This window comes from Molothrus aeneus, chromosome 4 (genome assembly GCF_037042795.1).
Source record: "Molothrus aeneus isolate 106 chromosome 4, BPBGC_Maene_1.0, whole genome shotgun sequence".
NCBI lineage: Eukaryota > Metazoa > Chordata > Aves > Passeriformes > Icteridae > Molothrus > Molothrus aeneus.
Window position 1 is genome coordinate 69,958,725 of NC_089649.1, and position 17,777 is coordinate 69,976,501.

Below are 17,777 nucleotides of genomic sequence, written 5' to 3' on the forward strand. Positions count from 1 at the left end.
CGTATGTATGTATATATGTCCGTATGTTATATATATGTATGTATGTATATAAATATCTATTTATACACACATATGTTTATATAAAAATTCGTAACCTTGTAACTCAGAAAAGCTGTGATTGCCCCTGGATTCCTGGAAGTCTCCAAAGCCATGTTGGACACGGCTTGGAGCAACCTGAGATAGTGGAAAGTATCACCCAAACCATCCCATGCTAAAGCAGTATTATTTCTCCACAAATATTCTGAAAATTTCTTGGCTCTTCACGACATTCATATGTCCAAGGTAAAGGTTTTTTATTCCTGAAGATAGAGTGGGATGCTCTCCGTTAATAATTTCATTTTGATTATTTTAATAAGCAGCCTACACTGCTGAAATGTTACTATAGTGCCTCAATATTTCATGAATTTTAAGAACTGAGGAAGTTAAGACTGTAAGGAAATCATTACTAGATAATGACACACAAAAATACTAAATCTCTGACTTCCATTCTGCAGACCATCTTTTAACAACTTTTTTTGGTTTTTAGTCAGGAAAAAAGTGCTGGATTAGTTAACTAAAAAGGGAGCATTATATGAAGACAGTCTGGAAACATCTTCAGTTTGTCAAATAGTCTACTGGTTAGCAAAATATCTTTATTCTACTAGAAAAAGAATTGATTTTCAAAGACTCTTTTCTAATAAAGAAAGGTTAATTCCTAAATTACAATCACTACTGAACACTTGTGTACTGTATCTATCAAACTTATTACTAAATATCAAATAGGTTTAAACCACATTGATTCTACTCTTCTCACAGTAAAACACCATGTGAAGTTATGAGTTCTGAGTCACTGATGGATTATATTTTGACCTGCTTTTCTCCTCTTGCAGTTCAAGGTAAGAAATACAAAAGCAATAATCACCTGCTCTTACTCCCAGGCACATTTACAACACGGTGTAATTCAGGAACCTTTTGTTGAAATCATGCAAAGAAGTCACCTAATTGCATATGGACTAAAAATGCCCTGTAAGCTGTGCACTTGTTATTTGAGCTTTAAAAAAGAAAATAATCATGAAATAGGAAAGAAAAATGTAAAAGCATTCTGATTTCTAATAATCACATCTATTTTAAAGCACATAAGATTTGTTAATGAGCCATTTTAATTTTCAGAATGTTCGGGTAACTTTATTATTAGTCTATTTCTTTTAATATCCAAGAGCAATCAGCAAGTGCAAGCCAAACAACACAAGTAATTTGAAAATTAAAAAAAAAAGCAACAAAACCAATCAAAATGTACATTAAAACTTAGGAACATGACACATGACCAACATGTGCCTTTAGCACTGAAAATTGTATCTGTTTATTGTTAATCAGAAAATGCTCAAATGGATTTATTCAAACCTAAAGACAAACTTTAACATTTTCTTAGTTTCAGCAGGACAAGGCTCTTAGAAAAGATCTTATTTCTCAATAAAACTTCCAGTTCACACACAGACCCCATAACTCTCACTCTTATACAGAGAAAGGAGCCTCTGAGAAATCTGTAACTTCACTGAATCCTCAGCAGTTAAATAGTAATAAACACAAGGAATTTATGAAAATCCATTCTTTAATAAAAGGACAAATAGAAGAATTTTAACCAGATAATGTATTGTTCCAGCTCCAGGAACTGCTGACTTAGCAGAAAAAATGCTGCATTAGCCTGAATGTGAATAATGTCTCACATGTATCTTCTGGGGGCTGTGTTTCACAGCAGTAAGCAGAGCAGTTTTACAAGCACCTAAATTAGAAATTACTTCTCCAAGAGTTAGGCCTGTGCATATTTATGTAATGGTGCTTTTGAGCCAAAGGGTAATGCTTGGGATTTTCAGAAATCAGCTGTATAAATTCATTTTCACAACCTCATAATTCACATGGCAGTAGCAGGGCTATGATTACACCAAATGAACTATATAAGCCACTTATGGAATTAGCACGAAAAAAATATTGAAAAGAATACCTGTTTGTTTCAGATCCCTAACCAATCCTCCCAGAAATGCTTCCCTTTCCCTCCTCTTCCTCACAGCTGTAGGTGTAAGGTTCTCCACCTACACAGAAACTTTCAGACAGATCTTACACCTCTCAGCAAGTCATGAATCACATTTTTCCCTTTAGATTTGAAGACCCTGCACTCAAGTCTTCTGTGAGACCCAAAACCTACCTGGCATGGAAAGATGCATAGGCAGATCTATTTGCATATGCAAATGCAGCCTCCTGCACCTGTGGACCTGCACAGCTGGGGGTGACCTGATGGAGCAGCCCTGGGGAGAAGGACCTGGGTGTCCTTGTGGACAATGAGCTGTCCCTGAGCCAGCAGTGCATCCTGGGGTGCTTTAGGTAGAGCATTTCAAGCAGCGCAGGGAGGGGATCCTGCCCCTCTGCTCAGCCCTGTGAGGCCACATTTGGAGAACCCTGTCCAGTTCTGGGCTCCTCAGGACAGGAAAGACCTGGAGCTCCTGGAGTGGGGCCAGTGAAAGCTGCAAAGGTGATGAAGGGATTGAAGCATCTCCCTGCCCAGGAGAGGATGAGGGAGTTGGGGCTGTTCAGCCTGGAGAGAAGCCCCAGATGAGAGGGGGCCTCAACCCTGGGTGTCCCTGTGTGTCCCTGGCTGTCCCTGTGTGTCCCTTTGTGTCCCTGGCTATCCTTGTGTGTCCCTATGTGTCCCTGGGTGTCCCTGGGTGTCCCTATGTGTCCCTGGCTGTCCTTGTGTGTCCCTATGTGTCCCTGGCTGTCCTGGCTGTCCCTGGGTCCAGGGAAGGTCAGAGCAGGGCCCAGGCTCTGCTCCAGGGCCCAGCAATGGCACCAGAGGAAGGGGCAGGGACTGAGCCCAGGGAGTTCCACCTGAACATGAGGAAGAATTTCTTCACTGAGAGCCCTGAACAGATTGTGCAGAGAGGCTGTGGAGTCTCCTCACTGGAGATATTCCAGAGCAGTCTGGACACAACCCTGTACCCTGTGCTCTGCCTGAGCAGGGAACTGGGACCAGGTGACCTCTGTGGTCCCTTCCATCCTGACCATCCTGGGATTCTGTGCATTCTTCCATACTTTTTGAGCCTTGAAGATGAACAACCTACAGACCAAATATCTCCAGTATGTCTAAACCCTGAAACCCAACTCAACATTTTCACAAGCAGATATGTTGTACTCCATGAATAAATTCAGGAACTTCTTTACAGACTGCATACAAATACTATTTAGATTTTAAATAATAAATTGTGTAGCACAGAGGATGCATAATTAACCCAAGCCAGATTTCCTCACTTTGAACTGGAAAAAGGGAATATTCTTCTGTGGTATTTGTAAATAAGGAGAAATATTTATGATGATCAAAACTTGGCTCATGAAAAATAAAAGTCACTCAGTTGTACTCAATAATTTTTCAACTATATCCCATAAAACTTTTTATTTATGATTCATTTCTAGTCTTAAATATTATTTAATATTTGTTCAGGATATCTGTTAATGACAATTCAGAACTACAGAGTAATTTAGGTTGGAATGAACTCCTGAAGGTTATACTTTAAACGCCTCTTTAAAACACACACCACTTTAACATCAAGCCAGGTTGCTCAAGGATTCATCCAGTCAAGATCAGAATTCCATCTTAGGAGATTTTCCCAACCTCTCTGCCTACTGTTTGAATGCCTGATCAACTTCATGGGTGATCATGAGTGACTTTTTTCCTTCCCAATATCCAGAATTTTCTCAAAATCCCCTTGTGCCAGTTGAACCTCATCCCAACACCATGAACCTCAGTTTTGCTTAAAATATAACAAATAATGATGTTTATAACCACTTTCTGACGAGTGGTTATAAATAACTGACAGTCTAGATGCTTGTATTAAACTCTTTCTCAAAGATGTCACAAGGAAGACAGATTTTGGAGTTTAGGGAAAAAGGAGACTGAGGATGAGAACCAGCTCCATGACAGCTCCTGATGTTCAATAACCAAAGAAACACAATTTTTTCCTTACAAAAGCTATTATTCTTCTTCAAAGAGAACTTGGTGCCAAAATTCAACTTCAGACTATGTTATTGATGCCTATAAAACTCTTACACATATATTAACAAGGAAATAATGTATTTTTGGAAAGCAGAAAAAAATAGTTGGCAGGCTAAATAAATTTCTTTAAAAGTTGCAATTTCTCATCACTTCTTAAAAGCCAGTTAATGAAAGATGAATGTAAATGAACTGGAACACTTTACATTTCTAATTAGTTAACTAACATTACAGCCATAAATCAAGGACTGATACCATAATTCACTCCTTATAATTAAGTGTTTCAAACCTCTTTATAAATGTTCAGATGACTGTAAACATACATCATTTTTGGCTGCAGTTGCTGAAACAAAATCCAAGAAAATTAATTTTAATATGACTGAAGATTTGTTTGAAAACTGTCAAAACTTATGATAAAATATTCTTTAAATATAGTTACTATTTTCTCTTCAACTCTTCTTTTTTTCCTTAAATTATACCAAGGTGTGTTTACAGAGAAGTTGCCATGTTGTAATAAATATTAGAGACTTCTGAAAATAAACCTCTTCACACTAAGTACTGCTCTAAACCAACTTTCTCTTGTTCAGAAGGCAATAAACTATCTCATACTCTAATAAACTAGAAGGCACCACTTCAGAAATTTAAAATAATGGATAAATTATTCATACTTCAACTAAAAACTGAAAATAGCCAGATACCCTTGTAAATGCATTGTATAATCAGAGAGCAAGCACATCATTATTGAAACTTTGTGACATCTGTCTGCATTAGAATCTCATTTTCAACCATACCAAAAAACCCCTCTCAGTCTTTATTAGAAATATAATGGAAAGCAAAAGCAAAATGTTACATTAATAATTTAAAACAATTTTACAGCTCCAAAAAACCCTAGAATTACTGTATCATTGCCTGCATTTTCCAATTAAATGACTTCATTATTATGTGAAATTGCCTTATTGCTCATGAAAAATCTGCTCATCCTCTTGTTTCTGCACATAGAAAGTCTTAAGGAAATTTCAGCAGCTTCTTCAGAACCTCTGCCTGACCTGATTTATTTATTAAACACATTAATTCATCTGTTTAGAAAGTGAAAGCTTCAGGGCAGAGACCATTTCCTAACATGGTTCTTAAAGATTTAGAATCACAGAATGGTTAAGGTTGGAAAGGCCTCTAAGACCATCAACCATAAACCCACCACCACCACCACGTTCACCAAGTGCCACATTGTCCTGATTTAGAGCAAATTTGGGAGGAAGCCTCCAAAGGGGTCCCTCTAGAAAGCAAATTCAAGCAGCCTCTCTCCCCATGGGTTTGGAAGGCATAAATCTGCTTTGAGAAAAGTGGAAAAAACTGTTTAACAAGCAAAGTGCTCACAAACATGGAAAAATGAGTAACATTAAACAATGGAATCTCTCCTTGTTCTGAAGAGGGGGCAAATTCAGAGAGAGTCTTTGTTGTTGGGTGTAGCTCAGCTGGCTCAGTCTCTTATCAGTCCCTCCTGTGCTGGAAAATGTCAGACTCCAGGCCTTGGTGGGACACAGACGTGAACTTTTGGTGGATTTTTGGCTTTTCAGTTCAGAGCAGGGTGGAACAATTCCAATAAAAAGAAAAGCCACAGTCCAAGGAACTTGTTTGCCTCAGCTAGCTAAAAAACTAACCAAAAGCAAAGGAGAGCTCTGTCCTGCTGTCTGTGCTGCAGACAACAGAGCTCCTGAGAAGGAATGCAGGGCAATCAGGTGCAGTTTCTGCAAACAAACCGCGCTCTTGTTCTCCCCCAGTTCGCTCTCAGAACCAGTCTTAAAGGTGCAGAACTTAATAGCCAGCACAAACTGAACAATGGGGGATACACAGAACTCACAGAATGACCAGGTTGGAAGAGACCTTCAAGATCACCAAGTCCAACCCAGCCCCAACACCTCAACTAAACCCTGGCACCCAGTGCCACATCCAGGCTTTTTTAAACACACCCAGGGATGGGGACTCCACCACCTCCCCAGGCAAACCACTCCAGAATGTTACCACTCCTTATGTAACAAACTTTTTCCTGATATCCAACCTGTATTTCCCTTGACACAGCTTGAGACTGTGTCCTCTGGTTCTGTCAGTGCTGCCTGGTGAAAGAGACCAACCTCACCTGACTTCTTTCTCACCTTTCAGGAGCTGTGCAGAGTGATAAGGTCACCTCTGAGTCTCCTTTTCTCCAGGCTGAGCACCCCCAGCTCCCTCAGTTGTTCCTCACAGGGTTTGTGTTCTCAGCCCCTCTCCAGCCTCGTTGCCTCCTCTGGACATGCTCAAGCATCTCAAAGTCCTTCCCAAACTGAGGGGTCAGAACTGGACACAGCACTCGAGGTGTGGCCTTGCCAGAGCCGAGTACAGGGGGAGAATGACCTCCCTGCTCTTGCTGGCCACATACAAGCATCATAAAGTCACCCTAGGACATAGATCCACAGGCCTTTGAACACTCCCTGAGAAAGTGAATACACAACTGCCCTCAGCACAAAAAAAGCAATTTTCAAGGTAAATTCCACTGCAAAGTGTGATAGATATTTTAGATAAACAATGCCACAACCACAAGGCAGCAGGAAAAACTGCCCTTGAGTAGAAGGAAGCATATGATATACTGAGGGACCTAGTTTTTCTGAGTAACTTGGAGACAAGACCATATAAATAAGAGTGTTTGATGTATTTCTTTGTCAGAAGTGCCTGCACTACTGTGAAAATAAATGTTGTGTGCTCACAGGTTTAGTTTCTGCACCTTTGTCCATGTCTCCTGCAATGCTAATAAGGCTGTTGATCTCCTGTTTAGCAATAAATCAAATGTTCCTACCTGCCAAAGTGCTGTGTTACACAGACACACCATACAGCTGGAAGAGTGTGACAGTGTAATGCTAAACTGCAGCTTCCAATGAGCTGCTCTGGAGTGATGAAACAACACAGAAATAATTCACAGGGGCTCCAAGAGAGCTGGAGAGGGATTTGGACAAGGGCATGGAGTTACAGGACAGGGGCAATGGCTGGGTTAGAGTGGATATTGGGAAGAAATTCTTTACTGTGAGGGTGTTGGTGGCTGCCCCATCCCTGGAAGTGTCCAAGGCCAGGCTGGACAGGGCTTGGAGCAACCTGGGATACTGGGAGGTGTCCCTGCCCATGGCAGGGGGTGGAACAAGATGGTCTTTAAGTTCCTTTCCAAGCCAAGCATGCAGTGATTCTCTGACCTTTCCCTCTGGCACACCAGGCTGGATGCACCCACAGCAGCTTCACAAGCATCCCACTCAGGCAGGAGTGCACAGCCACCAGCAGAAGCAGCAGCCCCACCTTCCCAGCCCCCTCTCCTGACTGCTCTCCAAACGTAAATGGGAGATGCTGCTCCCCTGAAATAGTGGAGGTGTTCACTTCTCACATACCTAAGCTACAGAAGCATCTCAGAGGCGCTAAATAAACACAGGCAAAATAGTAGCAAGTGTAGTCTAATTAGAACATCTCACTTAGTGCTCTTTTCGAGCTGTTATAAGTAACCTGAAACAAACTTTATTATGTTTTTGATTTAGCACTCCAGGTATTCATACTTACATTAACAAGAAATTAAAAAAAAACAGCAATAATTTGAATAATAATGCAATACCTGTACTGCTACAAAAACACATTTCCTTATAGAAGTGATAATTAGGTGTTTAAAGTGTGTTTCTTTTCTGTATTTTTAGTATGTCTAAAAAATTTGTGCTTGAGGGTTGATTACAAAAATTCCTTTGCAAATAAAGTGGCCTGCTGCAAACAGGTTACATGTATTTCGATAGGGAAGTGCACAGGCAGCAGTTGGTGTGAGGGCAAAAGGCTCTTTCTACCACCAAAAGAAGTGGTAGCAAAATTCTGTGGTTAAACTCCAACAGGTATGTTTGATTGCTAAATCTGTCCATAATACTATTCACTATACGAGACCATTTCAGAGGGAAAAAAAAATAAATTCATAGACATAAAATAAACCAGAAGCCCACTAGATGGTGCTCCTATACAGCAAATACAGCTCAGCAGCACCATTCCCACCGCTTAAGGGAAATGAGAGCAATGAGATCCAAATCCACAGTTACCCAGGGTGCTTCCTTTCACAGAGATCACATTTTTGCAATGCATTTGCTCCCAAAATCCTGACATCTCCAGTGCCACCCTTAGTACTCTGGAGCTGACCTTTTCCACAGTAATATATGAACAAGCCCATACATACACAGAAGGGCTTGTAATGAGAAATGCAGGAATAACTGAAAGGAAAAGTTTGTTTGGCCCCTCAGCACCATCAGGACCCCAAAAATTTACTCTGATTCTTCCTCATTTGAGACATCAGTTCAGCATCCTAAAACACAAGGCTCTGCAAACAGGTGAAGCTTTTGGGTTTAGTGTAAAATGCAACATTTTGCTGTTGGTTATTATTTTCTTAATATGCAAAGCATGACCAGTCTGATGTTTCCCCACTCAAAGGAGAGCTGAGGAGTGCAGAAGGTGCCAAAGGATTTCACTACTGCATAGAAGTTTTAGAAACATTGAGGTGCAGCCTGGCTGCCTTCACACAGGAAAGGGTTGGCTTGACACTGTTGCAGTGTAAAAGCCACTTCAGCTGCACCAGGCACAAAAAAAAAAAAAAAAATCCAACTGTGTTTTGGGTCTCCCAAAACAAGAAACTTGTGGACTTGGGGATATGTGACCCACAAAGTTGATCAGAGGGCTGGAGCCCCTCTGCTCTGAAGCCAGGCCGGGGAAGCTGGGGGTGCTCACCTGGAGAAGAGAAGGCTCCATGGAGACCTCATAGCTCCTTCCAGGGCCTGAAGGGGCTCCAGGAGAGCTGGAGAAGGACTGGATCAAGGGATGGAGGGACAGGACACAGGGAATGGCTTCACACTGCCAGAGGACAGGGTTAGATGGGTTATTGGGAAGGAATTCTTCCCTGTTAGGGTGGGGAGGGATGAGCAGAAGGGACAAGGGATGGAGGGACAGGACAAGGGAGAATGTCAGGTTGGACAGGGCTTGGAGCAACCTGTGACAGTGGAAGGTGTTCCTGCTCATGGCAGGGGGTTGAAATGAGATTATCTTTAATGTTCCTTCCTACCCAAACCATTCTGAGAATCTTCCATATTTCATCCAAATCCATACATGAGTTTATCTGAATTTGCAGGACACGTTCCCCAGTGCATTCCTAGTTAAATTCAATATAGAGTTGCTATTATACAGAAATTGCCATTTGCCTGGGCAAGAGCTACTCAAGCTCAACAAGTCTGGTTTCAAATTGCTGTCAGATGTGCAGTAATATTTTTGCAATTGTTTCTTATGAATTTGAGTGGTGAAACAAACACATTTCAATTCTCCTTTCAAAGCTCACATTTTGTCCTGTTCTCTGCAGCATCACAAATCACTTCTCTGAAGAATACATTTACAAGCAAATTGCAATTGCATAAATGTTCTGCAAAAATCCATTCTCAGATCATCTAGCAGTTATTTGTCCAAAAAGGAACATTTTAAAGGTAGTCACTTAATGACACAGCATTTTTTCTGTCTGTTACATTCCTGCCACATTTTGACAGCTCCTAATTTTATTACTGAAAGAAAAAAAAGCAGTCTTTGCTGTTGCTATACCCAGATACTTTGTCTTTTCACTTTCTCTGTAATGTTTTCCCCTCATTACACACTTATTAGATCTTTCACTCCATTTAAGGTGCACTGCATTCTCTAGCCATGCAAAATATTCCTTCAGGAGCATTAATGTAGTCACAAAATCTGTTATGATAGCCCATTTATTAATTATGAGCTGCATTTAACAGCCTGGAGGACATTGACCAGTGTCACCAGACACTTTGTTTCTCATCAAATGTAGTCATCTCCCAGATAGTTGACTTGCTCTGTTCAAAAATTCATTAAAGATTGAGTTACTCTGCCTGTAATTTCTCAGTTCAAATGCTGCTCATGACAAAAAATAGTACAACTTCAGTACCCTGGGACCCATCCCAAATACATAAGTACCTCAAGTACTAAAAGCATTTTAACCACCTCTTTCAATTCTGAACCATATCAAATCACAGAACCATGCCTGAGTTGGAAGGGATCAACCAGTCCAACTCCAGGCCCTTCCCAAGACAACACCAAGAGTCCCACCCTGTGCCTAAGAGCATTGTCCAAATCCCACCTGAACTCTGTCAGGTTTGGTGCTGTGACCGCTTCCCCTCCTTTTCCTTTAAATTCCTTTATAAACCAAATTATTTTCATACTCAGAAATCAGAGAGTAAAGGGTGACCCACAGGCTCAGCAGTTGGAGAAGCAACAAGGACCAACACTGCTGGATTGCAACTTTAAAGACAAAATAGAGAGAAACAATAAATCCAATATTAAAAAAGATAAAAAATGATCAAACATCAGATAAAACAAACTCAGCTATGGGGCTTGCCCATTTGGATTAACATATATTAAAACTAAGCACTATATATTGCTTTTAACAAACAAAATATCATTTTATTCCATTGCTAGAGGCAGAACTTGCACACACAAACACAAAAGGCAGGAAGAAAAGTCAGCCAAGCCATTTCATCAGTTCTTTCTGGAGCAATACAGAAAAAACAGATATTTGCTTTTGGCATCAGTGGAGGAAAGGGGTTTTGGTCCTTTTTTCCTTTAGATATCTTCTCCTCCCCTCTCTAAGTCAGAGGATTTATAAATTCTATTTAATTTTATTGCAGATAATTCAAGCCTTGCTTCAAACACAGCAATAATCCTTTTATGGAGTTATGGTGCATGCATAGTAAACAGCTTTATATTTACAACACCGTTACACCCACCCTCCCAGCACTGTACAAGAATGATTGCCCTCATTTTTCATATCCAAATCTAAGGGAAACTATTTAGAATTGCCTAAAATATAAAGAATTGTAGGTCTGAAAGCCCTAGAATCTGAATTTCCACTGTGATTAGCACTTCTGAGGTGTTGTCAGCACATCCCACTGACACAGCTCCACTCCTTGGGACTCAGGAATTGTAATCCCAGTCCATATTCTGAGAGCAGGCACCCTCCTACTCACCAGAGATACCAAGTGCCCAGTAAATCCTATTTTTGCCTGTCACTGCCCCCTCTCTATTCCATCATGGAGAACACATTTCCCAACAGTCTGTGTGCAGCCCTTGCTGTGGCACAGACAATCATGGAATGACAGAATTGTTTGGATTGGAAAAGCTCTCTTGGATCATCCAGTCAAACTCCAGCCCTGCCAAGGCCACCGATAAGCCACGTCCCCAAGTGCCACATCCCCAGGGCTTTTCAATTCCCCCAGGCTTGGGGACTCCACCACAGCAAATGGTGGAGCATCTGTGCCAGGGCTGGACAAGCCTTTGGGTGAAGAAAACTTCTCTGATTTCCAATCTAAGCCTCCCTGGCCCAGCTGAGGCTGTGTCCCCTTGTCCTGTCCCTGTTCCCTGGGGCACAGCCCGACCCCCCGGCTGTCCCCTCCTGTCAGGAGCTGTGCAGAGCCACAAGGGCCCCCCTGAGCCTCCTTTGCTCCAGGCTGAGCCCCTGCCCAGCTCCCTCAGCTGCTCCTTCCCCAGCTCTGGCCCTTTCCCTGAACGAAGTTATTCCTTTCTTTATTTCTAGATGTAAATATAGATTTTTATAGCCTCATATATTTTTACCCCTTTGCAGTTCCCAAACACACATCAGTGTCAATGCCATCTATCTTCATCTCAGTTTTCATCCAGCACAGTTTCCTGGTCCTTCTTATTGCATTTCTTCTCACTCAATAATTTCATTCTCTTTTTATCTCCCTCCCCACCACACTCCAGTTTCATGTGGAGGTCCTGTCTCTGCTGCTCACCATGAGGGCTGTGGGGAGGACACCAGATAAACCCATCCCACAGTTTAACATGTGCCAACAAAGCAGTCCCTCCATAACCAGATGAGAGCTTACCAGATCAAAACTGCCATTTCCTGAGTGCAAACAGAGCCTTTTCAGAGTTCAAAGTAAGTTCTTCAAAAATTTATCTAAGCAACTTCCATAAATTTGGTTAAATATCATGAGGGGGAAATAAACTCTGCACCCCCAGTTTCATTAAGGACTCAGAGGTATTTCATGAGCATAAAATATATGCCAAATTTTAATAAGAAATTACTAGTAAGACCAGAAATAGCTATTTTTAAATGATCTAAGAGTAAAGCAGCAACATGGAAGTGAAAGGACAAAGCAACAAGGCATTAAACACATTCTTTTGTCATCAATCAGCTTCAAATAGGAATTTAAAGGGAAAAAATCTACTAAGGAACAGATTTGTGAGCTCTCCTTATTTCTACATAAATTGTTATCTCTGAGAAGCAATAAATGACAACCACCTTCAAAACTTTGCTGCTAATAACTCACAGGTGACTCTACACAACCCCCCAGTGTATAGAGTGAGACAATTATCCAAAGACCTAGTTAAACACAATGGCTGTGCTTCAAAGACGTAGAATAATTATTTGTATTTTATGTGATGATATTTTGACTGAGAAAATGTTCAAATTATTCACACTGCAGCTATTTGAAGCTCTAAGCCACATAACACTGATTCCAAAATCTGAAATAATGAAGGCTGAGAAGTGTTAAAATAATGGAAAAAAACCTGTAAACTTATTTTTAATACAGAATCCTCATCTTGGCAGATAATGCAGGGTTCAATAAGCACTTCTACAAAATATAAAATTATTATTATGACTGAGACTGTAAAATAAATATTCTGTAAAATTATTTTCATTACAAAATACAAAGTTCCTTTCCCTTGCTGAAGTAATATAGTGCCACCATAAAAAGCAATGTTTTTTTCTCCACCACCTTTTAACTCATGACACAGTTTCACTAGTCTGCTAATATTGCTTGTTTTCTTCCTTGTAAAACATAAAGGTAAATTCACAGTCATCCCACCATCACCAGCTATAAATTTTGACTTTCCCTAGAGTTTAGGAATGTCATCTTTGTTGCAAAATTAGGTGTGAATAAATCTCATTCAACAGCTAAGCAGTGAGTTAGAAAATGGATAATACAATTGTTTCAGTATCTAGATCCTCATAAGTCAAAGTTTTCATTTAGTTTCCTAAAATAAGAGATAATTCCCCAAAAAGGCTGTTTTTCCACACATAATTATGAACAGAACTCTCTACTATGGCTACACATCTCCCACACACATGCATGGCTCCTGCACCATCACTGAAAGTGGAAAAGACTTTACCTGAGGAGAAAAAGGATGAATATTCTTATACAGGCAGGGGACAATATCTGATGTCTTGCACAGTCTCCACTACATTGATTTTCACTAAGCACAGCCACTCTCTTTGCATTGAACAACAGCCCTTTTTCCAGAAGGCAGCAGCAGCATCATCAGTTTGGGACTGAGAAGTCACATGTTTTCTGTCCCTGTTTGTCAAACCTTTGCTGTCCATAATGTGCAAAGTCCCACACAAAAGCTGGAGCACAATCAGACCACACAGGGACATTATTCCCAGGATCTTACCAACCAGGGACCTGTGGGCTGAGAGGGCCCTGAAAACCCTGAGGAATTCCTCAAATCTTAACCCACAGTAACTGTGCAGGAAAAGCCACAGATGTAAGAAGAGATGGAGGAGAGAAGCCCAGTGCAACATGCTGTGAGATGAACCACCTGCACTACAGCTCCACTATCAGCCCTAAATGCAGCAGGACAGAGCAGCTCCTGAGGTGACAGATGCTGGCATTGCAACCTTGTGTCTTAATCAAAGTGAAAAGGACACCATTACCCAATAATAACTTCAACAAGTCTTCGCCTTAAGTCAAAATGAAAGATGAAAATATTGTCAGAGACTGTCTGTCAGAGACTGCAATAACCTTTTTGTTCACTGCCTGAACTACAATCCTCACATGTGAGATAGGGAGAAACCATCAGACAGGACTGCTAATGAAATTAACAGCTAAACAATTAGCTGTCAGGAAAGTTGCTTAAGTGAAACTGTATCCTCTTGCTGGAAGAGAGGCTGCAGCACTTTGCCCACAGCTGAACTGACTGCTATCAACTCTGTCTGAAAGATGCTTTTTCCATGCCTTTGATTAACATAATTCAAGATTCAAGTTGAATGTTAATGTTTCCAGGACACTGAGCTCCATCACCATTTTCCTTTTTTTTTTTTTTCCTTGTCTTCCTGACTTGCTAGACAAACATGATTGTACCACTCAAGCAACCTCAGATCTTGGTCACATAACCAAACTGCCAGATTAATCAGACTTTGCATTTTCCAGAGCCATGTAGTGAGATTTGTCAAGGATCCTAAGGATAACAAGAATTTATTTTTCTCACTATCCCAGCCACTGCATATGAGCACAAATAACTCCTTGTAATTCCAGTCCATTAGCAGCAAACAACTATTCCTCACCAAAACCAACATAAATCGATGTCTGCCCTTTGCCTCCGTGTGGGATTCGCACTCTCTGAACCTGAGAAGCAGTCAGCAAAGCAGAAAAAAGAATAATCAAAACAATTCTTATATCATTCACTGCTCCTGCATTGTACCAAAGTAGAAAGCAAAATGGAGATTGTTTACCCAAAGTGATGGTGTTTTGTTTCCTTGGCCTATCAGGGCCAAGCACGTATCCAAACTGTCGGTCAGTAGAGAGTCACAAGATTCTGGGCAGTTGAGTTGAGTTGGGTGCTTGTGCAGATTCAGTTTAAATATAGTGTAATATAGGATAAAATAATACAGTAATAAGTATAATAAAGTAATTAATTAGCCTTCTAATATCCATAAAGTCAGATCTGTCATTCCTCCCTGCAATGGTGGCTTGATTTACTATACCTCTGCAGTCTGAGGAAATGGATGTGAATGAAAAGGGGAATTTGAGTCCTGTATAAGAACAACTTAGTTAAAAGCTCTATAGATTGTGTGGAGAAACACCTCATTCTCCACACCCTGTTGCAGTGTGATGTCACAGTGAGATGTCATGGTTTGCCGCAGATACCCTGGGTTTCTCCCTGAAGATTCCTTCCCCAGGCATGTCAATCACCTCTCCTCTCCACACCCTGACCCCTGCTGAGCACTGTCTGTCAAACCTGGCATTCCAGAAGGGCATTGAGAGATTGGCAGAATTCAAAAGATGCCCTCTACCCCTGGGGGCATTGGGCCATCCAGGTGTCCTTTGTCCCTTGAGACCTCCCCTTCGGTACCTTGTTGGTGGTCCCCATATTCCTTCCCTCCCCCTCTCCCCCAGTTTAAAGGGAGAGCAAACCATGTGGTTCAGAGAGTTCTATTGGAGCTGTCGCAGGATTCAGAGGCCTCTGGGCCAGAATAAAGCTCTAAATCAAAACCCTCCAGCAGAACCAGCTCCTTTCCTTCACCATCGCCTTAAAGCTTTTCCACCAGAGGGAAACCTGAGCTCCTGCATGCCTGTACTTGTCTCCAAGCACCCAGCTGCAACATCCAGCTAGCCTATAGTGTATCTGGGGTAAAACACCACAGTTGCCACTTTTTGGCTCAGCACCAAGGGCCAGACAAGCTCAGGAACATCCCGTCCAGCTATATTGGTAATTATTCCAGTAACACCCTGCTGATACTCACATCAAACTCATTCAAAGCAGCAGCAAGCTCTCCTATGCCAGTGTGGCCCTTGTTCTCATCAGTGGGTGAGGTGGCCTGGGCAGCGTTGGAGATGCCAGCAATGGCCTCCTGCACTTGCTTGAAGACGTAGTCCCTGTTGGCCCTGGTGGCCGCCACGTCGGGGTGGCGCAGGAAGGCCTGCGAGGCCGTGTACAACATGGTGGCGTTCTTCTTCAGAGCCCCGCGCGCCGCGGCCATCTCGTCCCTGCAGTGAGGATCCTTCAGCTCCTGCGTGAGAGCACACAGAGTTGGAAATGAAAGGGCTTGTGTTGGAATGCACTGCCTGGAGCATCCGGGCATGGACGCCGTGCAGTGATGGAATCCATGGCAGAACCCACCATAAATCACTGAAAGAATTCCCCTCCTGCCCAAGGACATCGAGTCCTTCTGTGTCACTACACCTGTTACAATCTGCTTGCAATATCTTACCTAAGAGTACTTCCCTTTTGCAAAAACCGACTACAAATGTGCATAAAACATTCAAAATTACTCTTCCCAAACAACTGGATTCCTTCTGCTGATGCCATAATGGCAACACTCCTGTTGCAGCAAGTGCCTTGTTTTTCTAATTACTACATTCACGTCCTTTATAAAATTATCATAAGGTAGACCTTTAAAAAATCAAATTAGAAGTATTACATAGACAAATACCATAGAATCATAGGAATTAACTAAGGAATTAACAGGAAAATCACAAGAATTAACTAAGCTGGAAAAAAGCTTTGAGATCACCCAGTCCAACCTATAACCTAACACCATATGGTTGTAGTTCTTAAAAATCTACTAAATGTGCCTCTCAATATTTCTATTTTGGTTCCCTTCACATTTTGCTCAATTTCTCATATCATTTAGAGTCTTTATATTTAGAATATGACAGATACTTTCTTTTGTTTCCTGTGACAAAAATCAGATACTGCACAATATGTTATCAGAATTATGTATTATTATTAATAACCCCTGATTTTTTTTTCAGTTACAGTGTATATCATATTGTATCATAGTATAGATCATATTGTCCTTGAAAGCCTTACAAACATTAGGACAGCCCTCATAATATTAATTAGAAATAAAAAAATATTATTACTTCTACTTTAAAACTATGAACAAACCAGTCTGGAGAGCTGTACAGTTTATGTCCACACATGGAATCCATCGACAGCACTGAAAAAGGACCCAAATATTCTGGATTTAAAGGTTCTACCCACTGATTAATTTCAACCACATGTGGCTGACAGGTAACAGTCTTCAGAGAGAATTTTTGGCATTTTCTTGTGTCTTCAATGAAAACTTAAGAGATATAAACATCCATTAACTTTCACATTTTCCCTTTTTCCCATATTTGCAGATCTATTTCCACAGGGGAAGTGTCTGAATGTACAGAAGAGCATTCTCCATATAGTGCCTAGATTCTACATTTTAATTTATTTGCCCTAGTCAGATGATTTGCTTTCTGTAGTTCTGCAAGGAGCAGGGAGATGAGCTTGATGATCCTTACAGGTCTCTTCCAACTTGAGATATTCAATGATTCAATTTTAGTATAACTCTAAAAAGACTATTTTTCATAAAAAAGCCCCACAATCATGATTCAGAAGAAAATTGTCATTACTGCAATTCAGAAAATAAGGTAAATAGGTGGATGAATATGGAAAGGCAGCTTTCCAAATCCAGTGTTCAATGCAGTACAAAGATGGCACATCCTTGAATTATTGGTGGTATTCAAATATAATTGAAGTTGGAGAGACCTTATACAAGTCTACAGTATCTTGAAAAGAGCAGGGTTCAGGGGAAAGCTATCTTTATTGCAAAGTTGTACAATAACCATCCTTGAATAAATGTTATCATGAATTTCTGGCCTCTTTTTCAGCTGCCTTAGCAATGAATAAATGGATAAATGAATATTTTTTTAAAAAAAAATCTGAAAATTATTAATAATGGTTTTAAGCACAAAGTAGGTTTCTGTTCCTCCTGAACTTGAATTATACTGAACTAGCAAAGAGCTCGTGCTTTACCAGCTGTCAGAGTGACCTGAAATCTGCATAGGTTAGAATTAAATGGGAATAATCATCGAATTAAAACTATCCTCAACCTCCTGAATCACTTCCCTTTTCACCCTTCAATCTGTTATTAATTGAGGCCTCTTGGAAG

General features: G+C 40.9%; 1 protein-coding gene across 1 annotated transcript in view; it reads right to left on the reverse strand.

The window, feature by feature from the left end:
• Positions 1 to 17,777, reverse strand: part of CTNNA2 (catenin alpha 2) — a 478,603-nt gene that overhangs the window by 338,233 nt on the left and 122,593 nt on the right. Inside the window, exon 6 of the mRNA XM_066548773.1 lies at positions 15,594 to 15,860. Coding sequence (XP_066404870.1) covers positions 15,594 to 15,860 — 267 coding nt within the window. The remainder of the gene's footprint in view (positions 1 to 15,593; positions 15,861 to 17,777) is intronic.